The sequence below is a fragment of the Semicossyphus pulcher genome, unplaced genomic scaffold, assembly GCF_022749685.1.
Source record: "Semicossyphus pulcher isolate SPU_LCO1_2020_fin unplaced genomic scaffold, fSemPul1.0.p SCAF_20, whole genome shotgun sequence".
In the NCBI taxonomy this organism is placed as follows: Eukaryota; Metazoa; Chordata; class Actinopteri; order Labriformes; family Labridae; genus Semicossyphus; species Semicossyphus pulcher.
In genome coordinates, this window is record NW_027211694.1 from 18160877 (window position 1) to 18184586 (window position 23710).

Here is a 23710-nt window from a genome sequence, read left to right on the forward strand (position 1 = left end):
GGCCCATTTAAACGGACTGATACAGAACATTTAACAAAGGAAACTCAAAACATAAATGTCAACATTTGGGAATATCAATATCGCTGACTCTTATCTAAATATCAAGTGAAATGTTAATGAGATGTATAGATTTTGATTTAGCTTTACGTTAACTCATCTGTTTATTTAAAGACCATTAGACAGCCGACTTACCTCGGGTTGTCGTGTGACTGTCTTTGCTTGCTCTAATGCAACTTTGAGGGATTTTACAACTATGTCCAACTTGTCATTATATTGCTAGTTATGCTAAAAGGAAAAAAAAGATATACGTGTAGCTATGTATAAGTCAAAAGTTGTATTCTCTTCTTAATGACACATTAAGCCCGACTTGTGATCTTTTAACATATAGCCCTCAGAGCGAGGGAGAAAATCTAAACTGGCGCTAAACGAAGGACCCGGTTGTGTTGTCGAAGTTGTGATAGGTGCCCAACAAGCCGCCTGACTCAAAACAAAACAGTTTCTGTATGTTTGAATAGATTTTCGATCACTAGCTAAGGGCCGAATATCTTTAAAGCTGATATACACATAAGATGGAAATTTAATAAACTGTTCGAAATTTAACTGATATTGATTTTGTTGTAAAATTTGTCCAGGAGGGACTCGGGAGCCTTAAGGGTGTGTTTACGCAGGAAGACTTGCCCCGGTTACTCCCAGGCAAACCCCCCTTTGTGTTGGTGACGTAAAATTGTAGCTTTCCTTTCTTGTGTGGGCCGACTTTGCAGTCGACCCTGTGTAAAACTCAACCAGGATCTAATTGTAACGTAAATAATAACCTTCGGAATATGACAGCTGGGTTTAGTTGTACAGGAGGAGGTGTGCCTGAAAGATCCCTTTCAGAGTTTTATTAGTTATACTACCACCAGAATTTGCCAAAGTTGGAATTAATATGCAAAGACACAAATGCCCTCTACTCCACAAAAAAATCCAAAACAAGACTCCATGCCATATTTTTTTTTAGGATGACATAATTTAAGGTAGAAATATATTCCTAAGACTTAATAAGGTGTGTCTAAGATTACATTCAAGTTCAATTTGGAATAATTTTAACATAACATATAACGTATTCTAATTCAAGTTTTTTTTAGTACTTAATCGGAAAATCTTTCAGATTTTATGTCACAATATGACTAAAGTAATGAAGACAGAAATTTGCAGATAATTTTATTTTTCATTTACAGAATTACAACATAATCAGAATGCTCTATAATCTACAGACAACAGCATCAGCAGGGTTTTGAAGCCTCCTGCACATACAAAGGCAGTCGCTTACAGTGATAGGCTGTTTAACAAGTTAAATATAATTTGTTCTAATTTCCAGGTATCACCTGCAAGGTCAAAATAAAATATATTTATATAAAGTGCCTACAAGGTGCATGCTTCTATTTCCATCAACAGAAACAACCCTATCGTGAGCTAAAAGATCCTTTCCTAGTAAAAATAATAATAATTACACTTCTATTTGACAAGGAAACCTTCAAACAATTTATTTAAAAAAGCCTTTACTTGGTAAACAAATGCAACTTTTAAAGACTGAACTTATTTTACGTGTGCATGACAGGAAGACTGTGCAAAAAAACTTAAAACGTATAAAAGTTTTGGTGCAGTTTCTGTTTTCATATCCCAGACTTGTTTTCAGCAAAGAAATTCCTGTTCAGCTTGTTTGTTACAGCTAGAAACAAACTATGTGCCGGATGACATTAGCCTTAACTGTTCTATTCCAACTCTTCCTTAGCAGTTTTTTAAAAAAAAATTTAATAAACTAGAGAGGGAAAGTGTGCAGACTTCCATATCTGAAAGAATGAATAATCCCTCAATATAGCATTCAAATCCTTCTACTAAAGTTATACCTAAAACAAAGTGTTCCCATCCTTGAATGAATTTCACTGAGTTTATCAGGAAACAGGGGAGTGTCATCGCATGGATCTGAGCAGAGGTACAGGTAAAAGCGGAGGAAGACTCAGATTATGGTGCAAATTTAACTGCTGTTGTCCCGGATGCACGTAATAATGGATGATTAGTTGATGCAGTCCATGATGTGGATCTGAAGGGAGTCCAGGTCTGGCAGGATCTCATTGCACTTGGGGCAGGCATGCTCTGGAATATTCCCCTGATGCTGCCAGTCGGTACCTGAGAGTCAGAGACACTGATTACAACCTGAACGTGCTGGACAGATGTTTTAGTTGGAGCTGAACTAAGCCATCAAATCCCTCTCTGCAACAAGTTTCACAAATCATAGTTAAAGGTCAGTTCAGCCTTAAGGCAGTAGGCAACATGAACATTCCAAAGTAAAAAACATTCATCCTCTCTGTATTACTCCGCTACACCAAACATGCACGTGCAGTTTGCAACTGGTGTGTGCAGCGCAGCCGTTGTGCAGTGTGTCTCTCTGCAGCACTGAGGCCATACGAGAGAGTGAGGGATGCTGTTTATTCCTAAAAGCACACTATAAAACAATAAAAACACTTTATTGCTGGCAAAATGTTCAAAAACTACTGAAGTTATCATTACAGTATGATTCTTGGTGTGGACCACCTTTTCACCTCTTGGTGGTGGAGCTTAGTGCTACCGTTAACTGTTACTGTAAGAGCTACCGTTACCTGTCAAGAAGGAACAGGGCACCACACTCCTACTCATCTGATACCTCTTTTTATTTAAGGCTCTCTTTATAGCGTTTTCTCCTCCTTCCTTCTGTTTGCTTCATTAGCAGTATATGCCGTTGTCGGCAAAGTAGGTACAGGAAATTTACCGCAAGTTGCCTCAGCTCCTGACTGACACAAACTCTGCGTGCGTACTGCTGACATGAAACACGTAGAAGCCGGATGACGCTAGTTTTTACAGAGTCGCTGTGATTGGTCAGTTACGTGGAAAGCTAACCCTGATTGGTTGTTTGATTCAGACCGGAAGAATGTTGAAGCAAACTAAATACAAAGGGCCGGGTGCTCACAGTCACAGATTAGCAATAAACATAATTTCAATTTAATGTTGTTAGGGAAATGATCAAAATATGTTATTTTAACCAAATTCTTATGAAATAATGTTGCCTACTGTGGCTTTAAACAGGAATATTGTAACAGTGCATCTCTCATGTCTGTATGCGCAAATGAAACTAGGGCCAACAGGCAGTTAGCTTAGCATAAAGACTTGCAAATGATGGCACCAACTAACCTGACTTTGTCTTAAAGCAAATACTAAACTATAGAAACAAAAACCCCTTTTATGTGTTGCATTCTTGAAATATTTCTTGGCAAGTCCAGAGGCAGTGAGCCTGCAAGGCTATACTCAGGACATACAAAAAGCAGATTTACCTCTTCCAACCAGACTTGCGCTGGCTCCGTGTGCATTTCCTCCCCCGTGTCTCATCTGCATCTCATTCAGCGACCTCCTGTGGAGAAGCACAAGAAAAACAGTTACAGAAAAGAGACCTGAGTCCCCACATTTCAACTTCACAGTAACATCCGTTTCCATTATGTGTGTTGTTATATGTCTTAATGTGTGAACTTGGTGTGAATTCAAAAGCTGAACTCCTACGACTTGTTAGAAAGCGATCATCTACACAATCTACTTACAAGACTTAAAACTGAACAATGAACTGTGTCTTTGTGACCAACTGAACTGAACTGCGGGTGTAAAAGCAGACTTGGTCTTCTCTTTGGATCCATACCTGCCCAGCGACTCCATCTCCTCCTGCAGATGGGCGTTATGCTTCTTGACGTACTCCAGCTGAGCAGCCAGACGCTCCCTCTCCTCATGGAGTTTCTCCCTCGCTGCTCGCTCTGCGTAGAAGTCTGAGGAGTAGACCTCTGCCTGCACAGAGGGTACAACAAAAAGCATGATGAGACTCAAGGGAGCCATGCCGTGAACTGCTTAATGCTACGGTGTTGAACATTTACAAACCCACTGACCTGAGCCTGGAAGACAGAAATGGTCTCCAGATCCTTCTCCTTCTGGTAGATCTCCTGCTTCATCTCATCAATCCGGGTCTGTTTAGTAGCCAGGGCTTCTTCTGCAGCTGTCAACCGCTCCTGCAGCTGCTCCACCACCTCCTTCTGCACCAGATGAGTCTGCAGGGACCAGAGGGCAAAGGTCAAATACATCAGCCATAACTTCTTATTGATAATGATCTTATAACTGCATTGGGTATGGTGGAAACCAGACCTCTCTCTTCTTCTTGTCTTCTTTGAGTTCATTGTAGTCTTCAAACAGCTTGGTGTAGGCATCCTTCAACTGGGCGAAGTTGTTCCTGTGGTGGAAGGAAGGGTGCATTGGTGAATCAGGGTGCGTTTGTGTCTCCAAATAAAGGCTAATCACAAAGTAGTAATAGATAAATAAATGTGACTTTCCAACACCAATCAGTGACGTATAATATGTTTTGTATGCACAAATGAACAGCTACATTTTGACTTAGTGTTTCATTGTCAAACAGCAACCTAGGCTAAAAGATTTTGAAGGCCAGTGAACTATAACAGTTATTGAAAGTATTGAAATCGTGCGCTAAATAAAGACGATTTTCATCATATTTACTAAACAAAAGTACAATACATATTGGTCCCCAAAAAGTCTCAAATGTACAAACATGAAAAATTACTGAACACTCTCAGTCTTGTTTATGAGCGAGTGTTAAATCGTGAAATTGACAGACGGATCGGTGCAGCATCAGCAGTACCAGACCGTCGTGGTGAAGAGGGAGCTGAGCCTGAAGGCAAAGCTTTCAATTTACCAGTCGATCATTGGAACCCTCACCTACGGTCATGAGCTTTGGGTAGTGACCGAAAGAATAAGGTCACGAATACAAGCGGCCGAAATGAGTTTCCCCTGCAGGGTGTCTGGGCTCAGCCTTAGAGATAGGGCAAGAAGCTCAGACATTCGGAGGGAGTAGAGCCAGTTGAGGTGGTTTAGGCATCTGATTAAGATGCTACCTGGGCGCCTCCCTTTGGAGGATTTCCAGGCATTTGCAACTGGGAGGAGACCCCTGGGGCAGACCCAGTGCCCACTGGAGGGACTATATATCCTGTCTGGCCTTGGAACGCCTGGGAATCCCCCAGGAGGAGTTGGAAAACGTTGCTGGGGAAAGGGACGCCTGGGTCATCTTGCTGCCACCGCGACCCGGCCCCAGATAAGCAGAAGATAATGGATGGATCAAAAACTTCATGTCGCAAAAATCTTAATCTAAAGGTTATGTAAGATTTGTACGTTATGCTTTAGCTATTATGGATTCCATTTTAAATCAATTTAAACAGGATTACGCATGCAAAGATCTCCTGTGGCCGGTCCGAGGCTGCCCTTGCTTTGTCAACCCATTTAGCAACACACATATCGTAATTATATGAGGTCATCAATAGAAGTCTAAGCTTGCCAATGCAAAAACAATGATGGCTTTAGCTGTTATATTTTAGATCGATTTAAAAAGGATAATGCATATCCAGCAGCCAGCTTTTTTTTATAGGGTTCAAATAGTTCAGAGTGTGAAAGCAGTTGAGCAAAACACAACCAGTCATTGTGTCAGTATATGTAAGTGTGTGTGTGTGTGTGTGTGTGTGTATGTGTCTGCTCTGACCTCTCCTCCCCAGCCTTCCTTTGCTCCATCTGGTTCTCAGCCTGCATGCTGTCCAGCTGCAGCTTCAGCCGGTTGTTCTCCGACTGAACAGCCTGTTTCTCCACCAGCTGGGCCTTCAGGGTGACCACGTCCTGCTCCACCTCCCGACATCTACACACGGAGAGGAAACAGAAAGTGATCAGATGAAGATTAACATCATTTAAAAGAAGCATCCTCTTCTGTAAGATCAAAACGTGATTACACTTTTCACAAATATGTTTCTGTGAGATCCACGATTTACCGCCATGATGAACTGACGTTGATTTTTGTAATCTGCTTAACTTAATTATTTAGACTAGACAGTGTGGGCATATGTACTGTGTGTGTGTGGGTCTAACCTGTCCTGCAGGTTCTTCTTCATGCCTTCTGCTTCGTCCAGCTTGCTCTGGGCCTGCTGCAGTTCCTTGAACAGCGTCATCATTTGAGACTTCAGGTTCTCCACCTCAGACGCCGCCTGAAATATTTTAATGATAACACACAACCATTACGGTAAGGCAACCCGACATTACAATCATCAGTGGACCTCTGCCAGCTATGGTAAGCTACAATCTCCATTTAAAACTATGTGAATTATATTATTCTTTTACTTTAACTATGTATAACTAAACACAGTTAATATATTTTCATGCTGCTAAGTTCGTTTAAGTTCTTTTACTGTACTTAGAAAACACAGCTATTCTCTCTCCAATCCACTTAGATGAAGTCATGCCCATATTTGTATAATAGCCTGCCCTGACAGCTGCGTTCCTCTGGAAACTGCACTCACGCAGGTCCTTTAAGATGTAACAGCTACAGAAGCTTGAAGAATAGAGATATGGGGCACTGACTTTGATGTGTACAGTTCATTCGACCACAAATGAGATAAAAAATTGGTCAGAAAAACAATAGACACTGCCAGATCAGAATGTTCCCAGGGGCTGGGCCTCAGTTAAAACGAACATAAAAACAAACTTTGATCTGATTATAGTTAAACTGGATCATATTGTGTGAAAAAAATCTTATCTGTAATCTCTCTGTTGTCCTCTGACTGCTCTGCCTCAGCTCTCTGTGATTTACCTGATAGACTGATAGCTTTGCCAGTCAGCTAAAACATTACCTCTGTTAGCCATTCAGCTAGCATTCTCCACTCATTAACCCTTCCCTTACTCCTTGACAGAGCAGTCAGCTCAGCTAATAGGAACGCTAGCTGTACAGCTAACTGTAACACTGTCTCATTTGTGGCCAGAAAAACAGCAATTTCATCAAATTCAGTGCCACCTATTACTTTTAGTTACTATTTCATAGTAAAGATAGAAGTAATACCTCTTCCTCTTTTCCAGAATCCTCCTTGGGTTCTGTAGTCTCTGCTTGGGTGGTCTGTGTCGAGTCCTCTACATTACTCTTCCTCTCCTCTAGCTCTCTAATTCTGTTGGGTTTAACAAATAACTGTTACAAATATGGAAGAGGAAAAACTAACCACAAGTAAAAGGTTATAAAAAGGTGGTGAACTGTTCCGTTGGTCCTGTACCTGGCTGCAGAGGACTGCAGCTCAGCCTGCAGCCGCTCGGCCCGCTGCGTCTCGTTCCTGAGGGACTGAAGGAGCTGGCTGACGGTCAGCTCCTCGCTGTCCAGCCGGGACGCCGTCATGCTCAGGTCTGGACGTCTGCTGCGCTCCGTGCCACACACGTCGTTAATGCCGTCAACGCCTCCATCCTGAGCAGAAAAACACAGTTAGATCCCAAACTTTGGTTCTTCCCTATGTGTTTCATCAAATGTAAAACTGAAAAAAGAAAAAAACTCTGAAGAAATCACTGGCAGCACATGGGTTTATTCATAATTTCCTTTTACATGTGCATCTGTGTGTTGCTTTTTACCGAGACTTTGATGATCTCAATAAAGGAGTCATCATGTGAGTCCTGATCCGCCTTCAGCTGCAGCTCAGAGTTCATGGCCACCAGGTCGTTCTTCTCTGCCTGCAGGCGAGCAACATGGGCACGCAGCGCATCCAGCTCTGCACTCTGATTGGATGGCACTGCCTGGAGATGACATCAGAGATTACCAACGCAGAATATTAGTCCATTACTTAACCCCTTAAACAACAAACCAGAAGCACAATAATTGTTTAACCCTGACCTGCAAGCCTCCCCCTGTCGACCCCTCCTCCTTCAGCCTCTTGCTCAGCTCCTGGTTTTGGACGGTCAGCGTCTCCATGCGGCCCCGAGCCTCCTCCAGCCTGCCCTCTAAGAAGCCCCGCTCCTCCCTCTGCTTCTCCCGCCACACAGACAGACCCTCGAACCGCTCCTTCATCGTCAGGTTGGTCTGACGCAGGGCCTCTGAGAGAGACAATTTGAATAAGTGCACATTGTACGAGCCAAGCTGAATCATGACCCTTTCCAAAGCTATCAACTCAACTTTGACATCTACTAAACTGCAACACTTTGACCAGAGCTGATAAGAGCATTCAGGAGACTTGGAATAGGCTTCTTGTTGTTTTATAGAGCAGCAACAACAAATTAAAAGCTCAAATAATAAAATCTTCTATTCAACCCTAAATTTGATCATACACCTAGTCTCACCTTTCAGGTCTCGGTTCTCCTGGATGAGGATGTTCATCTGCTGCAGGGTTTCCTCCAATGTGCCGAACTGACTGGGAGTGCGAGAGATGTCGCCATTCATAATGGGGCCTCCAGATGCCATGATGTTGAGAGGAAGACTGGGAAAGGGACAGGAAGTAAAGGAACTGAAAGTAAAAGCCATCATTATGCTTTGTCATGCTGTGTGTATTGCTTATAACTGAGTTATGTATGCATTATGTCTAGCTTTTTTAGGGAATGATCGAGCATTTAAGCATAATTAGAGCGTTGTTTTATCGGCAGGAAAATTTAATTTTTAGCGATAATCTGCAAATACCGATAACATGACAATAATATCGTGCATCCCTACTACTAGTCAGGCTTTCGTGTACTTGATTTATTGAGTGATTATTATAATGTATGGGGGCAGTCATTTTACAAGAAAAAATGGAAAGACTTGACCAAAACGTTGTGATATAATATGTATATTTACAATGAAAATTGGTATCTCAAATCTCTCTTCTTTTCACTTTCCTCATGTTTATTTTTAGTGAAGTATGTAAAGAAAAAAAAACTCCCTGCTGACATCATCAACTGACTCACACAGCACACAGCCGGTGAAACGGAATTATCTTATCAGCGGGTCACATGATGATAATTACATTAAATTGCGATAACAGGGAGCAGTATTCAATACACACTGTGGCCACTGACCTAGCTCGATGACATACTGAATGATGTTCATAAAATAACAACTAAAATAACTATTATATAGGTATATTATTTAAAAATATTACAGTTAAAGTATAACTTAACAATACTAGTTAGTGAATACGAGGTGGATAAATGCTAAGCTACTTTAAAGTCAATCCGCAATGTTATAGACACAGAGTAGGTCTGTGAAAATCCTCCCTAAGGATTTATATTTTTTAAAACGTTATCGTTTAATTTTAGTTTCACTTTACTCAAGTGGGCCTATCCAGTCAGCGACTCATGGTAAACACTGAAAAGTTACCAGTTAGTTACACAACACGGATATGGTTTAACCCGAGCGAAACTGCGTCACATTTAACGTTAAACAGGAATAAATGTCTTAACTCACCTGCCGTCAACTCCTAAACCAAAGGTAGTCTGTATGTTCACTCCAGAATGACACAGATTCACTTGGGAGAGATGGCAATTTTTGTCGATCAACCTTGTAATGCTGCTTCTGGTTTGTTGCAGCGTCAAGTCACGTACGGAAACAATGCATTTCCGGTTGTGTTTTCAAAGTAAAATAAAATCTAACTCATGTTTGTTTTTCAGTCCTACAATTGTAAAAGAATTGACTGTATCATTTTCTTTAAGGTTTTGTATAGGACTTTTAAATGTTTTTTTCTTTTAACTGCCACCTGGATTTAATTCATTCCCATAGGTTAAAATACATGAGAAAATCTAAAAATGTCCCAATATTAGAAACACATTGGAACAAACAGAAATGCAATTGGTTCTGTTTTCCACAACAATGGTATTAGAAAAAGAGAATACAATTAGTAAGATAAACAGCTTGATTTTCATACAGTTTAGCTCACCATAGGCAACAACATTATCTATAATATAGGCCTACTTGCATGGATACTTTTATACAAATAACTTAATTCTTTTAATCGAGTTAATCTCTTAGTTGTTGGATTGTTCGTAACTAAACTATGTTTAATAGTTTAATACACCACAAATGTAGACAAGCAATTGTCTTATGTCTATATATTCTTTAGTTGTCGTATCAGCAATGAAGAAAACACAATTGTTAATCTTGAAGTTGTTTTAACCTTTAGTCATTTAACAAGAACATTATTTAACATTTTTTAGAAAACTTCATAAACCAAGAAACAAATTCCTACGTTACATTAGGAATTATTTGTTTATACATCTCTATTAGAATAATAATATAGTCCTAACCCAATCGTCCAACTTCCGGGCTTTTTCGTTCAGGCTCAAGCAAAAGCTTCTATTTTGAAAGCTAATTCATCTTATTTCCTGTCCAGATTGGCGACACTGTCGATAGCTCGTCGCAGCTCTGACTTCTGTGGATTTTAAAAAGGTTTTCATTTCGTCGAAGTGACGTAGAGAGCATTGAATAGATATAAGAATAAACCACAGCTGCGCATGCACCGAGCCGCTTGTCGACAGGTCCATCCGCATGTTTTACACATCAGAGAAAGGCTGACAGATGGGAACGGGACTTCCCTACAGGAGTCACCTTGCAATTTGTCAACAGGAGAGGAAAGACGGGAGTTTCCCATATTGTACAATCGTATATTATAATGGTAAAGATAAAATTAGGATGTAACAGTCTATTTGACAATACTGTTTTACAAAACAAACAAACACACAAATAAAGGTCATTGTAGAACATTAATGGATACAATAACCCTACAGATGTTGTGCTTTTAGAAAGATATAGCCCGTAATCTTATAGAATTTATTCGATTAATAAAAAGACTCAACAAAATAATAATTAAAAAAAAATAATAATAATAATATATGTACTTGCTGTTCACGTTAGCGCCATTAGATGGCAGTGTTATCTAAGCAAAATCCACTTGAGCACTACTAAACTGTTTGGCTGAGGTCAACCGAAATTGTCTGAGTAGCATCTACGTCCTGAATAAGGTCCTAATCATTGTGTAACCTACTATGATTTGTGTGCATTTGAGACCCTAACTTTTCTATGCACACAAGACTTTTTTCAAACAGGAGAGGCCGATGCATCAAAAAAGAACTATGATTGAGTAGCCTAAAGAAATGCACGCGAATTTTCATGACAGAAGAGAATGGATCTCGTTATCTTATTATCTCATCATTAAGTGTTCTATTTTTGTTGTGGTTTATAGAGTTTTGTGTTCCTTTGAATATTAAGAACACTATCAATAGGTATAAAGGATAAGCGTTCATGAACCTAATATTGTCCTACAAAAACAGCACTTGAGCTCTCCAAAAAGCTCACGTGGAAACTTCAAATGTCGGAGCGTCACATCGGTCATTGAACGTAGCACCGGCGCGCTCTGCTGAGGCTTGTGTTACTACAACAGCGGTCAGATAAGATGGAAACACTGGGAGCACAGCAACAGGTTGGAGTAGATGAACTTTCTGCAAAGTGATTTGACTGTTTAGGATACTTTAAGAGTCTGGAGGTGTAAAACTCAGGTATGTGCAAGTTTAGTTGATGGAAAAAAGCACGTGCTGTGAACATATTTATCGTAAAAAAAAGTCACTTAGCATGTTTTTTTGTTTTTTTTATAGAGTTTTCGGACAAGTAGAGCATCCTCCAGAGTCCAGGTGACCATCATAAGTGATACGTTATTTGAACGCCACCCTTTCAGCTGACTTTTAGTAACTTGGATGCTTGAATGGACTGGGCAGCAGCCTAGAGCAGTCAATTTTGGTCAATTTCAGAAATCACACTTTTCTTCAGTGAAACATCACGACACGGTTTACAAATTGCAGGAAGCTTTAGGATGTTTTCCACGGCTCTCCTCCTCGCAGCGCTCGGCTTTTTTGCGCGGTTGGACACTTTTACGCACGGGTGCCAGCTTCCCTCCGAGTGGCGGCCGCTAAGCGAGGGTTGCCGGGCGGAGCTGGCTGAGATCATCGTGTACGCCCGGGTGCTGGCGATCCACCGGGAGCCCCTGGGCGGTGGGGCGGGCAGCCTGTACAACTCGCTGCCTTTCGGGTTCGGGTATGGTTATGAGGGCGCGGAGGAAGGGCTGCTTTACTCTGCGGAGGTCGAGCTGCAGTGCGACCAGGCTTGGGGCAGCATGCTGGAGGTGCCCGCTGGATCAAGGCTCAACCTGACCGGACTGGGGTACCTGTCCTGCCAGTCCCACACCGTGATGGAGAACTATTCCTACTTCTTTTTCCTCAGGTGAAGTGCAGGGCATAGACTCTGTTATCCAAACACTTCCATTTGGACTTTAAAAGTAATTCAAACAGTACTTATAATAGTTTAGATGTTTGTTTACAGAAACAGAAACAGAAATGCATTTTGCAAAATAGAAACTTTAAACTAACACCTTTATAATTCATCAGCTTCTTCGTCTTTTGTCAGTTTGTTTCGGAGCAAACTTTGATCTACAGTCAGATGTGCAAAATAAGTATTCCCATTAAGAGATAGTTAATATTGCACCTACAGCTATCAGATTGCTGTAGTTGCCAGTTTTTTTGCAACATGCTTCTACATGCTCCTTAAGAGTGATTCAGTTCCAACTTATGGAACTTGCATAACGATTAATTAATAGATTCCTGAACAGAATTCAAACCTGCTACTTTCACTTCTGCAGCTGTCTCCTCACTTTCACATTTATCTCTCTTGCAGGATGGATGACAACTACAACATCCTCCCCCATGGAGTCAACTTCCAGGACGCAATCTTCCCGGACACGTCCGAGAACAGGCGCACGTTCTCCAGCCTCTTCCAGTTCTCCAACTGCAGCCAAGGGAGCCAGCCTTTCCACACCTTCAGCCCTGAGTGGGACACGCAGGAGGACAGCAGGGTAGGGCATCACATATCTTATCTTTTGTAGGTCAAAACCCTCCTTTGCCACCTGTTGAAGAAGAGACACTGTTACTGAACCAAGAACATCCGTGCAACATGATTAGTTGGTTGCCAAAGTGATGCTTCCCATCTCCTTAAACAACCCCATTACCTTTTGAGGAGAATAAAGTTCTTGAGTCAGGTCAAAATTCTGGTGTCTGCAGAGGAGGCCATCTTGTTACCATGGAGATAACAGACAGTACAGACAAACAGCAGCTTGCAGGGAACTGTAACTGTGTTGACTAATAAGTGTTGTTAGGGTACTGCAATTTGTTAGCATTATTATTGCTTTTGGACCTGACTATACTGTTGTAGCTAAATTTGAATGGCCTGCAATGAGTGAAAAAAAAGTGAAATACCGGATTTTGTTTTAAAGCAGCCATGAGGAACTTTCATTTTGTGACAGCCCCTGTGGCCAAAAGCGGTACTACTGGTGTCATAAAGATGTTGATCTGGCTAGCATGTGCTTTTGTTTTCACAGCATCTTCTGTGAACGCAGGTGTTTGCAGGTTGCATATTCATGAGGTAATAAATAGTAAATGGTAAATGAACTGTACTTAAATAGCGCTTTTTTTAGTTTTCCAACCACTCAAAGCGCTTTTACACTACATGTCACATTCACCCTTTGACACTCACATTCATACACTGATTGCAAAGGCCTAAGTGCCAATCTCCAATCAGGATCTATAGGCATTCATATAGCAATTTGGGGTTCATTGTCTTTCCCAAGGACACTTCGACATGTGACTGTAGCGGTCAGGGATCAAAACCCAAACCTTCTGATTGAGAGGCGACCGACTCTTCCATTGAGCCACAGCCTCCTTGTAATACATTTGTTTATCGCTTTATAACATCAATAGCTACATTAGTACCTTTCATACACCTTGTTCAGCCTACAGCAAACATATTGTTTTTTTCATTAAAAGTAATTTAGTTAAAGTGATAATTTTTTTAAATGTCTGTTAAGTCACTATCAATCACCGAATGAGGTAACACAATGGTGATTGAGCCTATGGCCCACTGATGAAAGTCTTTGCATTTGCAGTATTACAGACTGGGTGTCTGGAGCAATTTGGGGATTAAAAAAAAAACAAGCGGCGACCAGTTAGTGACACGTTTTCCATCAGCCAGCAGTGGTTGGTCTGTCAGAGAGGGTAGGCGGAGCTAAGCGGCTGCTTTTTCGGTCTCTGCAAGTGTTGAGAGTAAACAGTAATCTACTATGGCTGAACAAACAAAGAAAAGATCGATGACAGATGGGTTTCACATTTTGGGGTGTTTATTATTCACAGTGAAAAAGTGAAAACTGCATAATTCCGTGTATTTCCAGAATTACATTTTTAAAAAGATCCCCTTGAAACGGGCCGTTCAAAACAGCTGCAGGTTTCTACATAGAACCTTGCTTCGCTGAAATCGACCAATCGTCATTCACCGTCATTCTCCTCAGGCTGCCTTCTTGCACTAGCTTGTAGTCAAGTCGTTGCCCTGGCGATTCTGGCTCGTACATATAAGGCCGATTAACCGATCCTAGAGCAGCCATGTTTTCTACAACTTTGGAGTGACAGTGCAGTGCGGCCGCTCCCCCACGTGGGATCGCACGTGTGGGGGAGGGGCTATGCAGTCACTCCAAATACTGTCAGCCAATCGTGGCTAAGGTCTAACCTTTGAATGGCAAACGGCTTGTTTGTTTCAGGAGGAAGGAGAGGCTCCGAAAAATAATGAAATTAAAATATGTATAAAATTTTTAAATCGAAACTGACTTTACCAACGTGATTCAAAAACATATTAGAGCTGAAATAGGCAATCACTTTAAGAAAGCTGACGTTATCAACATTCCCGAGTAAGACCCAACAGCAAGATAGATCTTGGTAGCAAGGCCAACATTACAGTATGTACAGTGAGCTCCGTGCACTGTACATACTGTAATGTATTCCATAACTAAAACAGACATATTTCATATACCTGTATCGGAGGAAAACGGATGGACTTCTGACCGTGGATGAGTTGTGTTTTTGCCTATACTTCATCACAGTCTATTAATCAGTCCATTCTGTGCTCTTTTAATACTTCTCTGATCCTGCCCTGTACATGCATGTGCAGTGTTCTCTAAAGAAACATCTCCTTTAAGTCCCTAAAGTACTTCTCACTGTAAAAATTTGACAGGGAAAATGTAAACACAAGCTCTTTAGTTGGAAGCAATAAATCGCCTCGTCGGAATCTGACCTGACGATAGCAGTGACAGGCTGTAAGATTAACTGTGTAGAAATATTCAGCCTTCTAAATGATGGTCTGGTTTGCTCTTGCAGGTCACACACAGGCATCAGTAATAAATTAAGACTGTTAAATAACCAGTTAAAATCTCCTCACTGAAGGTTTAAGCGTGTATGGGGACACCTAATCCTGAGTTGAGTTGTGACTCTGCTGACAGGAATGTGGTGAGGATCAGTAGAAACACAGCGTAACAACAATCTGGCACGGTGCAGAGCCACATGCACGCACACACACATTTTTACATCACTGTTCTGATCTTCAAAAGGATAAAACATGGAAGAACACACACATGCACGGAAGAGTTGATTCTTTTAATAGATTCCCAGCATGTGATTGGTCATGAGTGATCACGTCCTTGCCCGCTGAAGATCAAAGCAGTCGCTGATTGGTCCAGGTCTGTCAGTCTGGCTCCTCAGGCAGACAGGATACTGGCCGTCAAAAGGTCAAAGTTCAAATAGCAGAGATCTACATCTTTGACAGGTAGCGGTTTAAAGCGTGTCATTCTGCAGCTTCCAGTCATATCAGTATGAAGCAACACATCAGCCTGCTGACCCGGGACCAGAGATAAGATGAGACTCTGTCAACAGAGGAAGAACGGCTGCTGATGCGATTCATTTGTTATCACACCTCCTCTACCTGAGTCGAGCAGCTCGCACTGCAGGCAAGACAGAACATGGCAGAAACAAGTCTTATTTTGAAAGGATTCAAGAGCAACTGTTTAGACATCCAGTGGTTTCCATTTGGAGTCATTTAAGTACCCTGAAAATTAATATTTTTTTAGACCCGGCTCAGGGTTCACTCATAAAAATGAGGGCTTGAAACAAGACTTGATGTAGAGCAGACTCCCAACAGATGTGACCCAACCAGTTACAAACTTTGAACTTTTTGCTTTCAAGTCTCAACAATAACATATAAACAAGTTAGAGACAGACAGGCCTTGCATGGCCAGAAACAGGCCTGTAATTTGAAGGGGTTCAAGTCAACGATGTTAAAACACAAGAAAATGTTGCATCAACACACAGGATTTAGTGACCTGAAAGACTTACAACTGACTTGAAAAGGCAGTTTCCTTGAGGCGTTCAGACTTTGGCCTAAATGAGGCTTGTCTTGAATGATTTGAGACTTGAGTAAAGCCCCTTTCACACATGCACTGCACTCCTGAGAATTTCCCGACATGGTCCAGGTGGGCTGCATGTGTGAACACACACAGTCACATTTTTCACCTCAACTTTATGCTGCCAGTCACTTCGTAAAATGTCGACAAGTCTGGGTCAGGCCATGTGTGAATGCAGCAGGTATACTCAAGAACATTCACTGCAAGCGAGTGGGCGGGGTGATAACCTTTATATCATGTGACCGGTGTGAAACCAGAAAAAGTGGCTTGAGGTTGAAGAAGAAGGACCATTTACAAGACGACAATAGCAAAGATATCTGCAGGTCGGAGAGATGAAGGGATGCGGGAGCTTCTGGCTGTGAGTGCCGATGCCGAAGTTGCTCACCATTTGCAGGGAAATTGTCATGTGTGAAAAGGGCTTAAGACTGGCCCTGAAGGAACCGAGAGACTTTGGCCTTTAAAACAAAACGTTTGACTGAACCTTTCTCAAATAGCTTAATACTTGACTACAACTTAAATTCCTTTTGACTCGACTTGTCTTGCATTAATTCTGATTTAACTTTAGTAGTCCCCATTGTCTTCAAACTTGACTCAGACTCGTCCAAAATTAGTCTCGACTTCTTTTGTCCTAAATAACTTGAGGCGTGACTTGGACTGATTATGGATGATTTAAGACTCAACTTAAAATCTTGAACTCTGGAGTAATTTGAGACAGTGACTTGAAACTTTGCATCTAAGACTTGTCTCGGACTTGACTCAGCTTTTTAAAGTATTACTTGACTTGTCTTAAATCAACTTTGACCTGACTTGAAGAGAGCTTTTCTCAAATATATCTTTATCTTTATTTTTAGGATTTTATTAGGACCCTCATTTAGCTGATGGAGCAGCTACTCTTCCTGGGGTCCACACAGAACATAAAAACATGACAACCGACACAATACTTACAGACAGAACATCCACATGTAATAAAAATCATGTGGAACAGTCAGACACTTACAGAATAAACTAAATTTAAAAATCCACTTGAAATAAAAAACATAAAAGTATAACTAACAATATTCTTTCTTACAAAATATTTCTTATTAATATTGACAAAAATATAGATTAAAAAGTTGACTTGGACTTGTCCTAAACAATTTAAGACTCAGCTTAGATTCTGGAATAATTTGAGACTTGGACATTGACTCCAAATTGCATCTTGGACTTGGTTCAAAGAAATTGTGACCTCAATTGTCTCGACGGACTGTAGCCTTCACTTGGGCTTGTCCTGAGGGATATCACTGATTTGAAACATGACTTGGACATGTGGGAAATCTCTTTTCTTTGTTTTTTTCTGTTTTTAATTTTCCTTCTTTAAGCCTTTTTTATGCCTTGTTGAGGAAGGAGGACAGTGGCCCGTGTTGGAAACGGGGGAGGAGAGAGCGGGGATGACACGCAGCAAAGGGCAGAGAGTGGGAGTCTCGGGGCTGCCGCATCGAGGACTGTAGCCTTCCTGACTGCGTAGAGAAAGTAGTGACTAATTGTTTCCTAAATTAATTTATGGCATTTGTTTTTTTTGTCAGGACTCAGAACTGCAGAGCTTAACCCGAAAAGGTGCAGCGTTGTGTTGTCTTTAGCTCCCTCCTTTTTCTTAAGGTTTGACCTGCAGGGTCTGGCGTCTGAGCTATATGGTCAGAGGTCAGGGGTTAGGGTTAAAGACACTGCTCATTCAGAGGACGAGCACTCGCATGTAGAAGCTGCGACCTTCAGGCAAGGCGGGACAAAACAGGTGGTTTGCTTTGGAGATTCATGCAGGGGTATGAGATTGTTCCTTTTTTTTCTCTAAACGTTCAAATTCAATTTTAGTATCTAGTATCCTGAGTTCTGTCCAACGTGTGTAAAAGTGTTTCCCCGCCTGTATCACTCTCTCTGCGCTGTGAGGTTTGCAGACCTCCTCCAGCTGGACTTTAAACACAAAACATCCTTAAAATTGGCATGGGGAGGTGGTTTGCTTCTGGTTTCAGCCTCGTGGGAACCAGACGCCCCTGCAGGAGGACAGACAAGAGACTTCCTCCACTTTTCTTCCAGAACCTTCAATTAGCTTTTGTTGAAGCCTCCTCTTATCAGCAGCACTCAGAGCAGCTTTAACCAGAGGCAGGAGGTAGAGACTGCTGTAAGCCCACTAATCACCACTTTAATACCGATTTTTTCCTCCGTCTTTTCTCAGATTATCTTTAGCCTCCAATTGACAGGCTGCAGGAAGATAGAGACAAATTCCTTAAATACCTCTTCATCAGCACATTTCTGTGTTTACATGCACTCTAATGAGTTAACTACAACCACAGCGAGGGGATACTCCCGTTTTAACTGTCAGGCTAACACCTTTAACAAGTTTTCAGACTCTCATTAACATTTTATGTGGACGCTCACTGGGATTAAAGGAAGACAACACAGTTAGCAGTTTCACACAGTAGTTAAAGCTCAGGATGAATACAGTGTCAAGCAGTGTGTGTGTGTGTGTGTGTGTGTGTGTAGTCCTCTCTGTGTCTCCCACTTTCTCTTTCTCATCTTTGTTTTTCCCCTCCCTCGGCCTCCCTTTTGTCCCTTTTATCTCTTCATCGCTCACTAGCTCTTTCTGTCTTATTGTTTTTTAAGCACCTATCCCTATGCGCACAGACACACACACACACACACACACACACACACACACACATGCATACACACAGACACTCAGAGCAAAGTAAAACCTCACGAGAAAAGAAGAGAGTGGAGCTTCTGTCTTTGACGTCAATAGTGAAGCTCTAAAGACACTGTGAGGGGGTCAGGGGGACTCATGCTGAGTCTTTATATAAAGTGATCAAAAGTCTGCAGAAATAAATGAGCACTCAGGTCAGGTTGGACACACACACACACACATCCCTCAGTCCCTTCAACCCTTTCTTTAAAATCTCTCCTTTCTTCGTTTCCCCTGTTTCTCTTACTTTAAACGTAAGAGGTTCTGCAGTGTGGTGCAGAGGGACACAAACTGACATCTAAGAAGCATTGTGTGGAAGTTTCAACTTAAAGTTTGCCCATATTAAATCACAGCGTCGACACTGTCACAGGCAAAAGCATTAAAACATCCTCAGTGATATTAATGTCACTGTCATGATGTATCTGACATGACCCAGTTGTGATACAGTGTGACATAGGGGAGTAGTGATCTATCCAAACATCTGGATGGATCCCAGATGTATTGATCAATTATGCAATATCATCAATTAATCCATATCATCATCTTTAACATATGCCTTTACTTTGAAATTTCCACAACATGTCACCGTTTCCATTCTTTTCCAATTGTGTTCAATTGGCGCATGATACCGTGTCATATCAGCTGCAGGATCCTCAATTGAGTCAAATCAAAACAGTATCTTGACATACTTTGTGATATCAGCTAGTATTGTATCGCTCTCTGAAGAATCAGTGTATTATATCAAGGTTAAACTTTTACCGCCTCAAAGTGACATCAAACATTCCACAAGGTAATGAATGGAGCTAAGTAGCCAAAGTAGTAAGCTCAACTCATGTCTCTTTGTTGTTGACAGCCAATGGCCGCCATATTGCATGTAGTTAAAAAGATAATTTTTTAGTTCATATTTGACTAGATTTGTTACGTTAGCAAAACTAAGTTTGTTTTCAATCTGGTTGAAATAGTCAGATAATCCTAACTCAACTATTTCCACTTCAAAGCTGTTTCAATACTTTTAAAGATGAATAGCTTGAGGGCCTGTGTCCAATAACGGTGTCTTTTTGCGCTGGCAGCACCCACAACCTCAATTTTAGAGCGCTTCTCACCGGTGCTTACTGTTGCTAGGTTACGAAACGTCTCTGGCATTTCCACTTGCCTTGGTGGGGACCCATAAGTCTGTTTTAAATTGCTCTGTATGCTTCGTATTTGCTTTTATTGAAGGAAATTTGACCAGGAAAACAGTGGAAAGGAATCGTGTCCTGGCATTAGCAGCAGCTGTAGACCTAGAAACTGCACCCTTGAAAATGATAAAGGATTAGCTTCTCCTCCACCATTGTTGTTGACAACGTTGATGTCTGAAGTCCCACCCATTCTTGATTTTGATTGGCTGGTTAGGGAGAAGCGACATTAACTTATTTTTCCTTACTAAGTTAACAAAGTGATAATGTTTGCAACAGTGGCTAACTTATACATCCAGACAATATTGACTTTCCTTTAAGCTCTGTTTTTGGTCTCCATCAACCCTTGAAAGAAATATCAGTCTCTTTTATGTTCTTCAGCTCGTTGTTGGTTATGTCTGTCTGCCATTTGATCCTGAGCGGGTAGCACCCAGCAACATTATCAGAACGTTTGAACTGGAATCAACTTCCTGCTGCTGCTAGAAACCACCATGAGAGCAGTGAGACTCAGCACAAACAGTGAAGTTGGTGCAGAGGCTCACAAGTTCATAGATCGGACAAAAGAAACATGTTAATTTTTGTTCACTTGAATTTTAGGACATTTCGTACATGCATGTGTGTGTCTTGACATGTCCACTAAACACTGTTTATACAGATGATGCTTAACAGCAGGCAGGTAACAGCCGGATGTTTTGACAGGTGGTGGGCTTTTGTGTGTGTTGCGGATGTCCTACTGAGAGCCTTCCTATGAGCACGAGAAAGGGTTCATACTGTAAAATAAAATCCAATGTTGTGTAATGTTGATTTAACTTTGTTTAAATATAGTGGGGGAAAACAAATTTGCTTTAAAGGGTCAGTTCACCTAAATACCAAAAGATCTCTTGACTGTAGTCACATTTATGTAGATGATTTTTGTTTTGGATGTCCATGTTTTTTTAGAGAGGCATCTTAAATTGAAGCATTGAAAATTACTTCTTAAATGTTCAACAGCGGGTTGTCCCCCTCTGACCTTGTGGCACTCACCATGTAATTATAATTGTTTAATTCCAGCTGGAGCCCTTTGTTGAACTTAAAATTCAATGAATCCTTTCTTTCCAGAAACAGTACCCCAAATCCTCAGGCTAATCCACAGACTGTGGCACACTGTGTCACTTTCTATTCTGTACAAAGTAGTCACAATGATGAGGGTTGTTTCAATTTATGTGAAAAGGTCCTAACGTGAATTACACACAGAACCTTCAAGAAGAAGAATACAAACACTTTGTGCATTTAATATTCCATTACACGCGTAATCTTTAAAGAAGATCAGTCTTTCTAAAAAAGCTGATATTGGTGAGGAATCAAATAACAATCCTCATTTTTTTAACCAAATATCAAAACTCTCTGAAGCCTTTCAGGTGTAACAGTAGCATCAACCTCACTTATTTAATCCAATATACATCAGTAACACAGTGCACTGTTAGTGAATCTAACAGTTCAGCAGCCTTGATGGGCACTTTTAGGCACACTTACTGTTACCTGTGGACATTTTTATCTGTTTTAAGTTACACTTGTATGTTGTCCACTTTGTGTTTATCGTCTGTCCGGCTAAGTGCTGTGTATTTGTGCTAACACTTTTGCACAAATTAAGATCCTTACAGGTAAAAAAAAAAAGGGTTATTTTGAATATAATGAAATTGCAAGTAGATGGGGTCAGGTGAGCTTCTGAGCCAAGTCAATTAGTTTAGTTTAGCATAAAGACTGGAAACAGTTTGGCCGGCTAACAGTTACTAACATGTCTGTGGGTAAAAACTAGTTACGGTTATATATAAACCTATTATTGCCAATTTTACAGTCCATTTTTCTACAGATCAAACAAAAAGGATATGACATAGCTAGCTCAGGGTTAGTTTTAAACCTAGACAGAGCCAGGCTAGCTGTTTCCCCGTTTCAAGATTTCAGGCTAAGCTAACGACATGCCTCCCGCTCTCTTGCTGAAGCTCACACACCAGAGTGATATTTACCTTCTCATCTAACTCTTGTCTGAAAAACAGGTGTCTCCTAAATGTGGGACTATCTAACTGTTATAAAAACATAGTTCAAAAGATTGGCTTGAAGACACTGTAAGAACATGTGAAAATAACAATTGAGACCATAAGTGGTAGTGGGACAACATTTGGGCGTATAATTATTGTAAGTTTGATGTTGGATCTGAGGCTGGTGTGAACAGGTCACAGCAAGTTCTGTTGATAGTACCATCAGTGCCAAGTGGGGCAGCTGTGATCTACAGGTAGAAAAAAGTGGTGCTGTGGACTTTTCTGTCTTGGCTAGCAAAATGCTAACGGGACACAAGGAACAATTAGCATTGTGTTTACATGAGAAAAACATGGTGGCCTTAATGTTGCTTGTCTGTAAGGTGAGGGTGACAATACTGTACATGTTTCTAGACTTTCAGAGGGTCCTATCTTCCTCAAAGTGCAGTCGTACATGAACACACATGCATTCCCCACTGAGACTGCGAGAGCACTCACCCCTGTTAACCCTGCTGGTAGAGGTCAGCTGTGGTCTACCAATGAGATGGAAAATTAGGGCCCCTGAAACATCAAAGTAAGTGATTGTCAGGGAGGCTGGCCATGGGGTGAAACATTTATGTTACACAGACAGCATACATGGTCCTCCTGTGTTTTCGCACTGGTAGACAGGAGCGGTTGTGGATAAATATAAATGACAAAGGTCGTGACTTGCACTTTATTTCCCATCCTCCCTCCTTTCAAGTCTGATGGGCTCTGCAGAGGAGAAAATAACACGAGCAAGGGAGAAATAAAAGCAATGCAGAGATCAAAAGAAGAAAGATTTTTTTCATTTTATCAGAGGCTTCTGGGAAAGCTTCATCGACAGTGCTCCCACACGACACAACCACCTGACATCATGGCAGCTGGTGGTTTACAACAGTTTGTTTAGCCTGTTAAGAAAATAACCCTTCCTCAATCTTAACTTAGTCCACCACTTTCCCTTTCCTCCTTTCTCCAGCTGCTGTGCTCCTCGGTGCAGGCGGCGCTGTTCGATGAGGAGGAGCGGGGCCGCAAGCTGCAGGAGCGCCTGGCGGGGGCGGAGAGGAGGAACCGGCAGCTGAAGGAGCGAGTTCGTAAAGTGAAGCGCTCCCTGAGGAATGCTCGCAAGGCAGCACGCAAGGCTGAGCAGGAGGTGCAGGAGCTGAAAGAGAGGCTAAAGGCTGCAGAGCGGAGGGCGGGGCATCACCTCAACACCATAACGCAGGATGAGCCTTCACCCGGGCGTTACGCTAGCACAGCGATACGTCCACGGATCCAACTTTAACTACTCCAACTCCATCTGCCCGAAACTGCAACCCACCTGGACTGACAACTGGCTGTGGAGAGTGAGAGACTGCTGGGTGGTCTCTAAGTAAGGGACAAACAAACAGCAACTGTCACAACTGAGTATCAAACTTTCAAAGTTATAATCTAGACACTTTTCTTGTAAATAAACTTATCTTTCACTCTTTTGTATCCCTGATTGCCATAATAGAAAAGTGATGGTCAGTCAGGATCGTTCCTTGCCATGTGATATCAAAAGAAAAAGTGGACCAAGAGAATTAAACATTCATTTTCTCAATGATTCGTCTTGCAGATGGAGCAGTACTGTAGCGCTGCTGCCTTCTACAGCTGGATTCACTTGCTGCTAAG

General features: G+C 41.5%; 2 protein-coding genes across 3 annotated transcripts; one reads left to right on the forward strand and one right to left on the reverse strand.

Annotated features, from left to right (window-relative positions):
- Window positions 1-1187: 1187 nt before the first annotated feature.
- On the reverse strand, window positions 1188-9399 carry optn (optineurin). Of its 2 annotated transcripts, none has more exons than XM_069671643.1 (13): window positions 9287-9399; window positions 8188-8324; window positions 7745-7944; window positions 7486-7647; window positions 7140-7324; window positions 6935-7037; window positions 5971-6086; window positions 5594-5743; window positions 4195-4279; window positions 3942-4100; window positions 3701-3843; window positions 3345-3421; window positions 1188-2166 (listed from the first exon to the last, which is right to left on the reverse strand). In XM_069671643.1, the coding sequence occupies exons 2-13, from the start codon at window positions 8306-8308 to the stop codon at window positions 2054-2056; spliced, it is 1614 nt and encodes a 537-aa protein (XP_069527744.1). In that variant the 5' UTR covers window positions 8309-8324; window positions 9287-9399; the 3' UTR covers window positions 1188-2053. The 2 variants fall into 2 exon arrangements, with proteins under 2 accessions (XP_069527744.1, XP_069527745.1); XM_069671644.1 differs by having other exon boundaries at window positions 8188-8351.
- A 2282-nt stretch (window positions 9400-11681) lies between these two features.
- On the forward strand, window positions 11682-23342 carry ccdc3a (coiled-coil domain containing 3a). The gene is made up of 3 exons (XM_069671524.1): window positions 11682-12088; window positions 12539-12716; window positions 23037-23342. Exons 1-3 carry the CDS (start codon window positions 11682-11684, stop codon window positions 23340-23342), a joined length of 891 nt encoding a protein of 296 aa, XP_069527625.1.
- Window positions 23343-23710: the final 368 nt, after the last annotated feature.

What these genes read in the sequence shown, in the direction of transcription:
- optn (XM_069671643.1), bottom strand. Translation starts at nt 8,308, where the DNA reads ATGGCATCTGGAGGCCCCATTATGAATGGCGACATCTCTCGCACTCCC. An exon ending in CGACAGGGGGAGGCTTGCAG is followed by an intron (nt 7,648 to 7,744) that starts GTCAGGGTTAAA and finishes TGTCATCTCCAG; the next exon opens with GCAGTGCCATCCAATCAGAG. An exon ending in ATTCTGGAAAAGAGGAAGAG is followed by an intron (nt 6,087 to 6,934) that starts GTATTACTTCTA and finishes AAAATATTTCAG; the next exon opens with GCGGCGTCTGAGGTGGAGAA.
- ccdc3a (XM_069671524.1), top strand. Translation starts at nt 11,682, where the DNA reads ATGTTTTCCACGGCTCTCCTCCTCGCAGCGCTCGGCTTTTTTGCGCGG. An exon ending in TCCTACTTCTTTTTCCTCAG is followed by an intron (nt 12,089 to 12,538) that starts GTGAAGTGCAGG and finishes TCTCTCTTGCAG; the next exon opens with GATGGATGACAACTACAACA. An exon ending in ACACGCAGGAGGACAGCAGG is followed by an intron (nt 12,717 to 23,036) that starts GTAGGGCATCAC and finishes TCCTTTCTCCAG; the next exon opens with CTGCTGTGCTCCTCGGTGCA.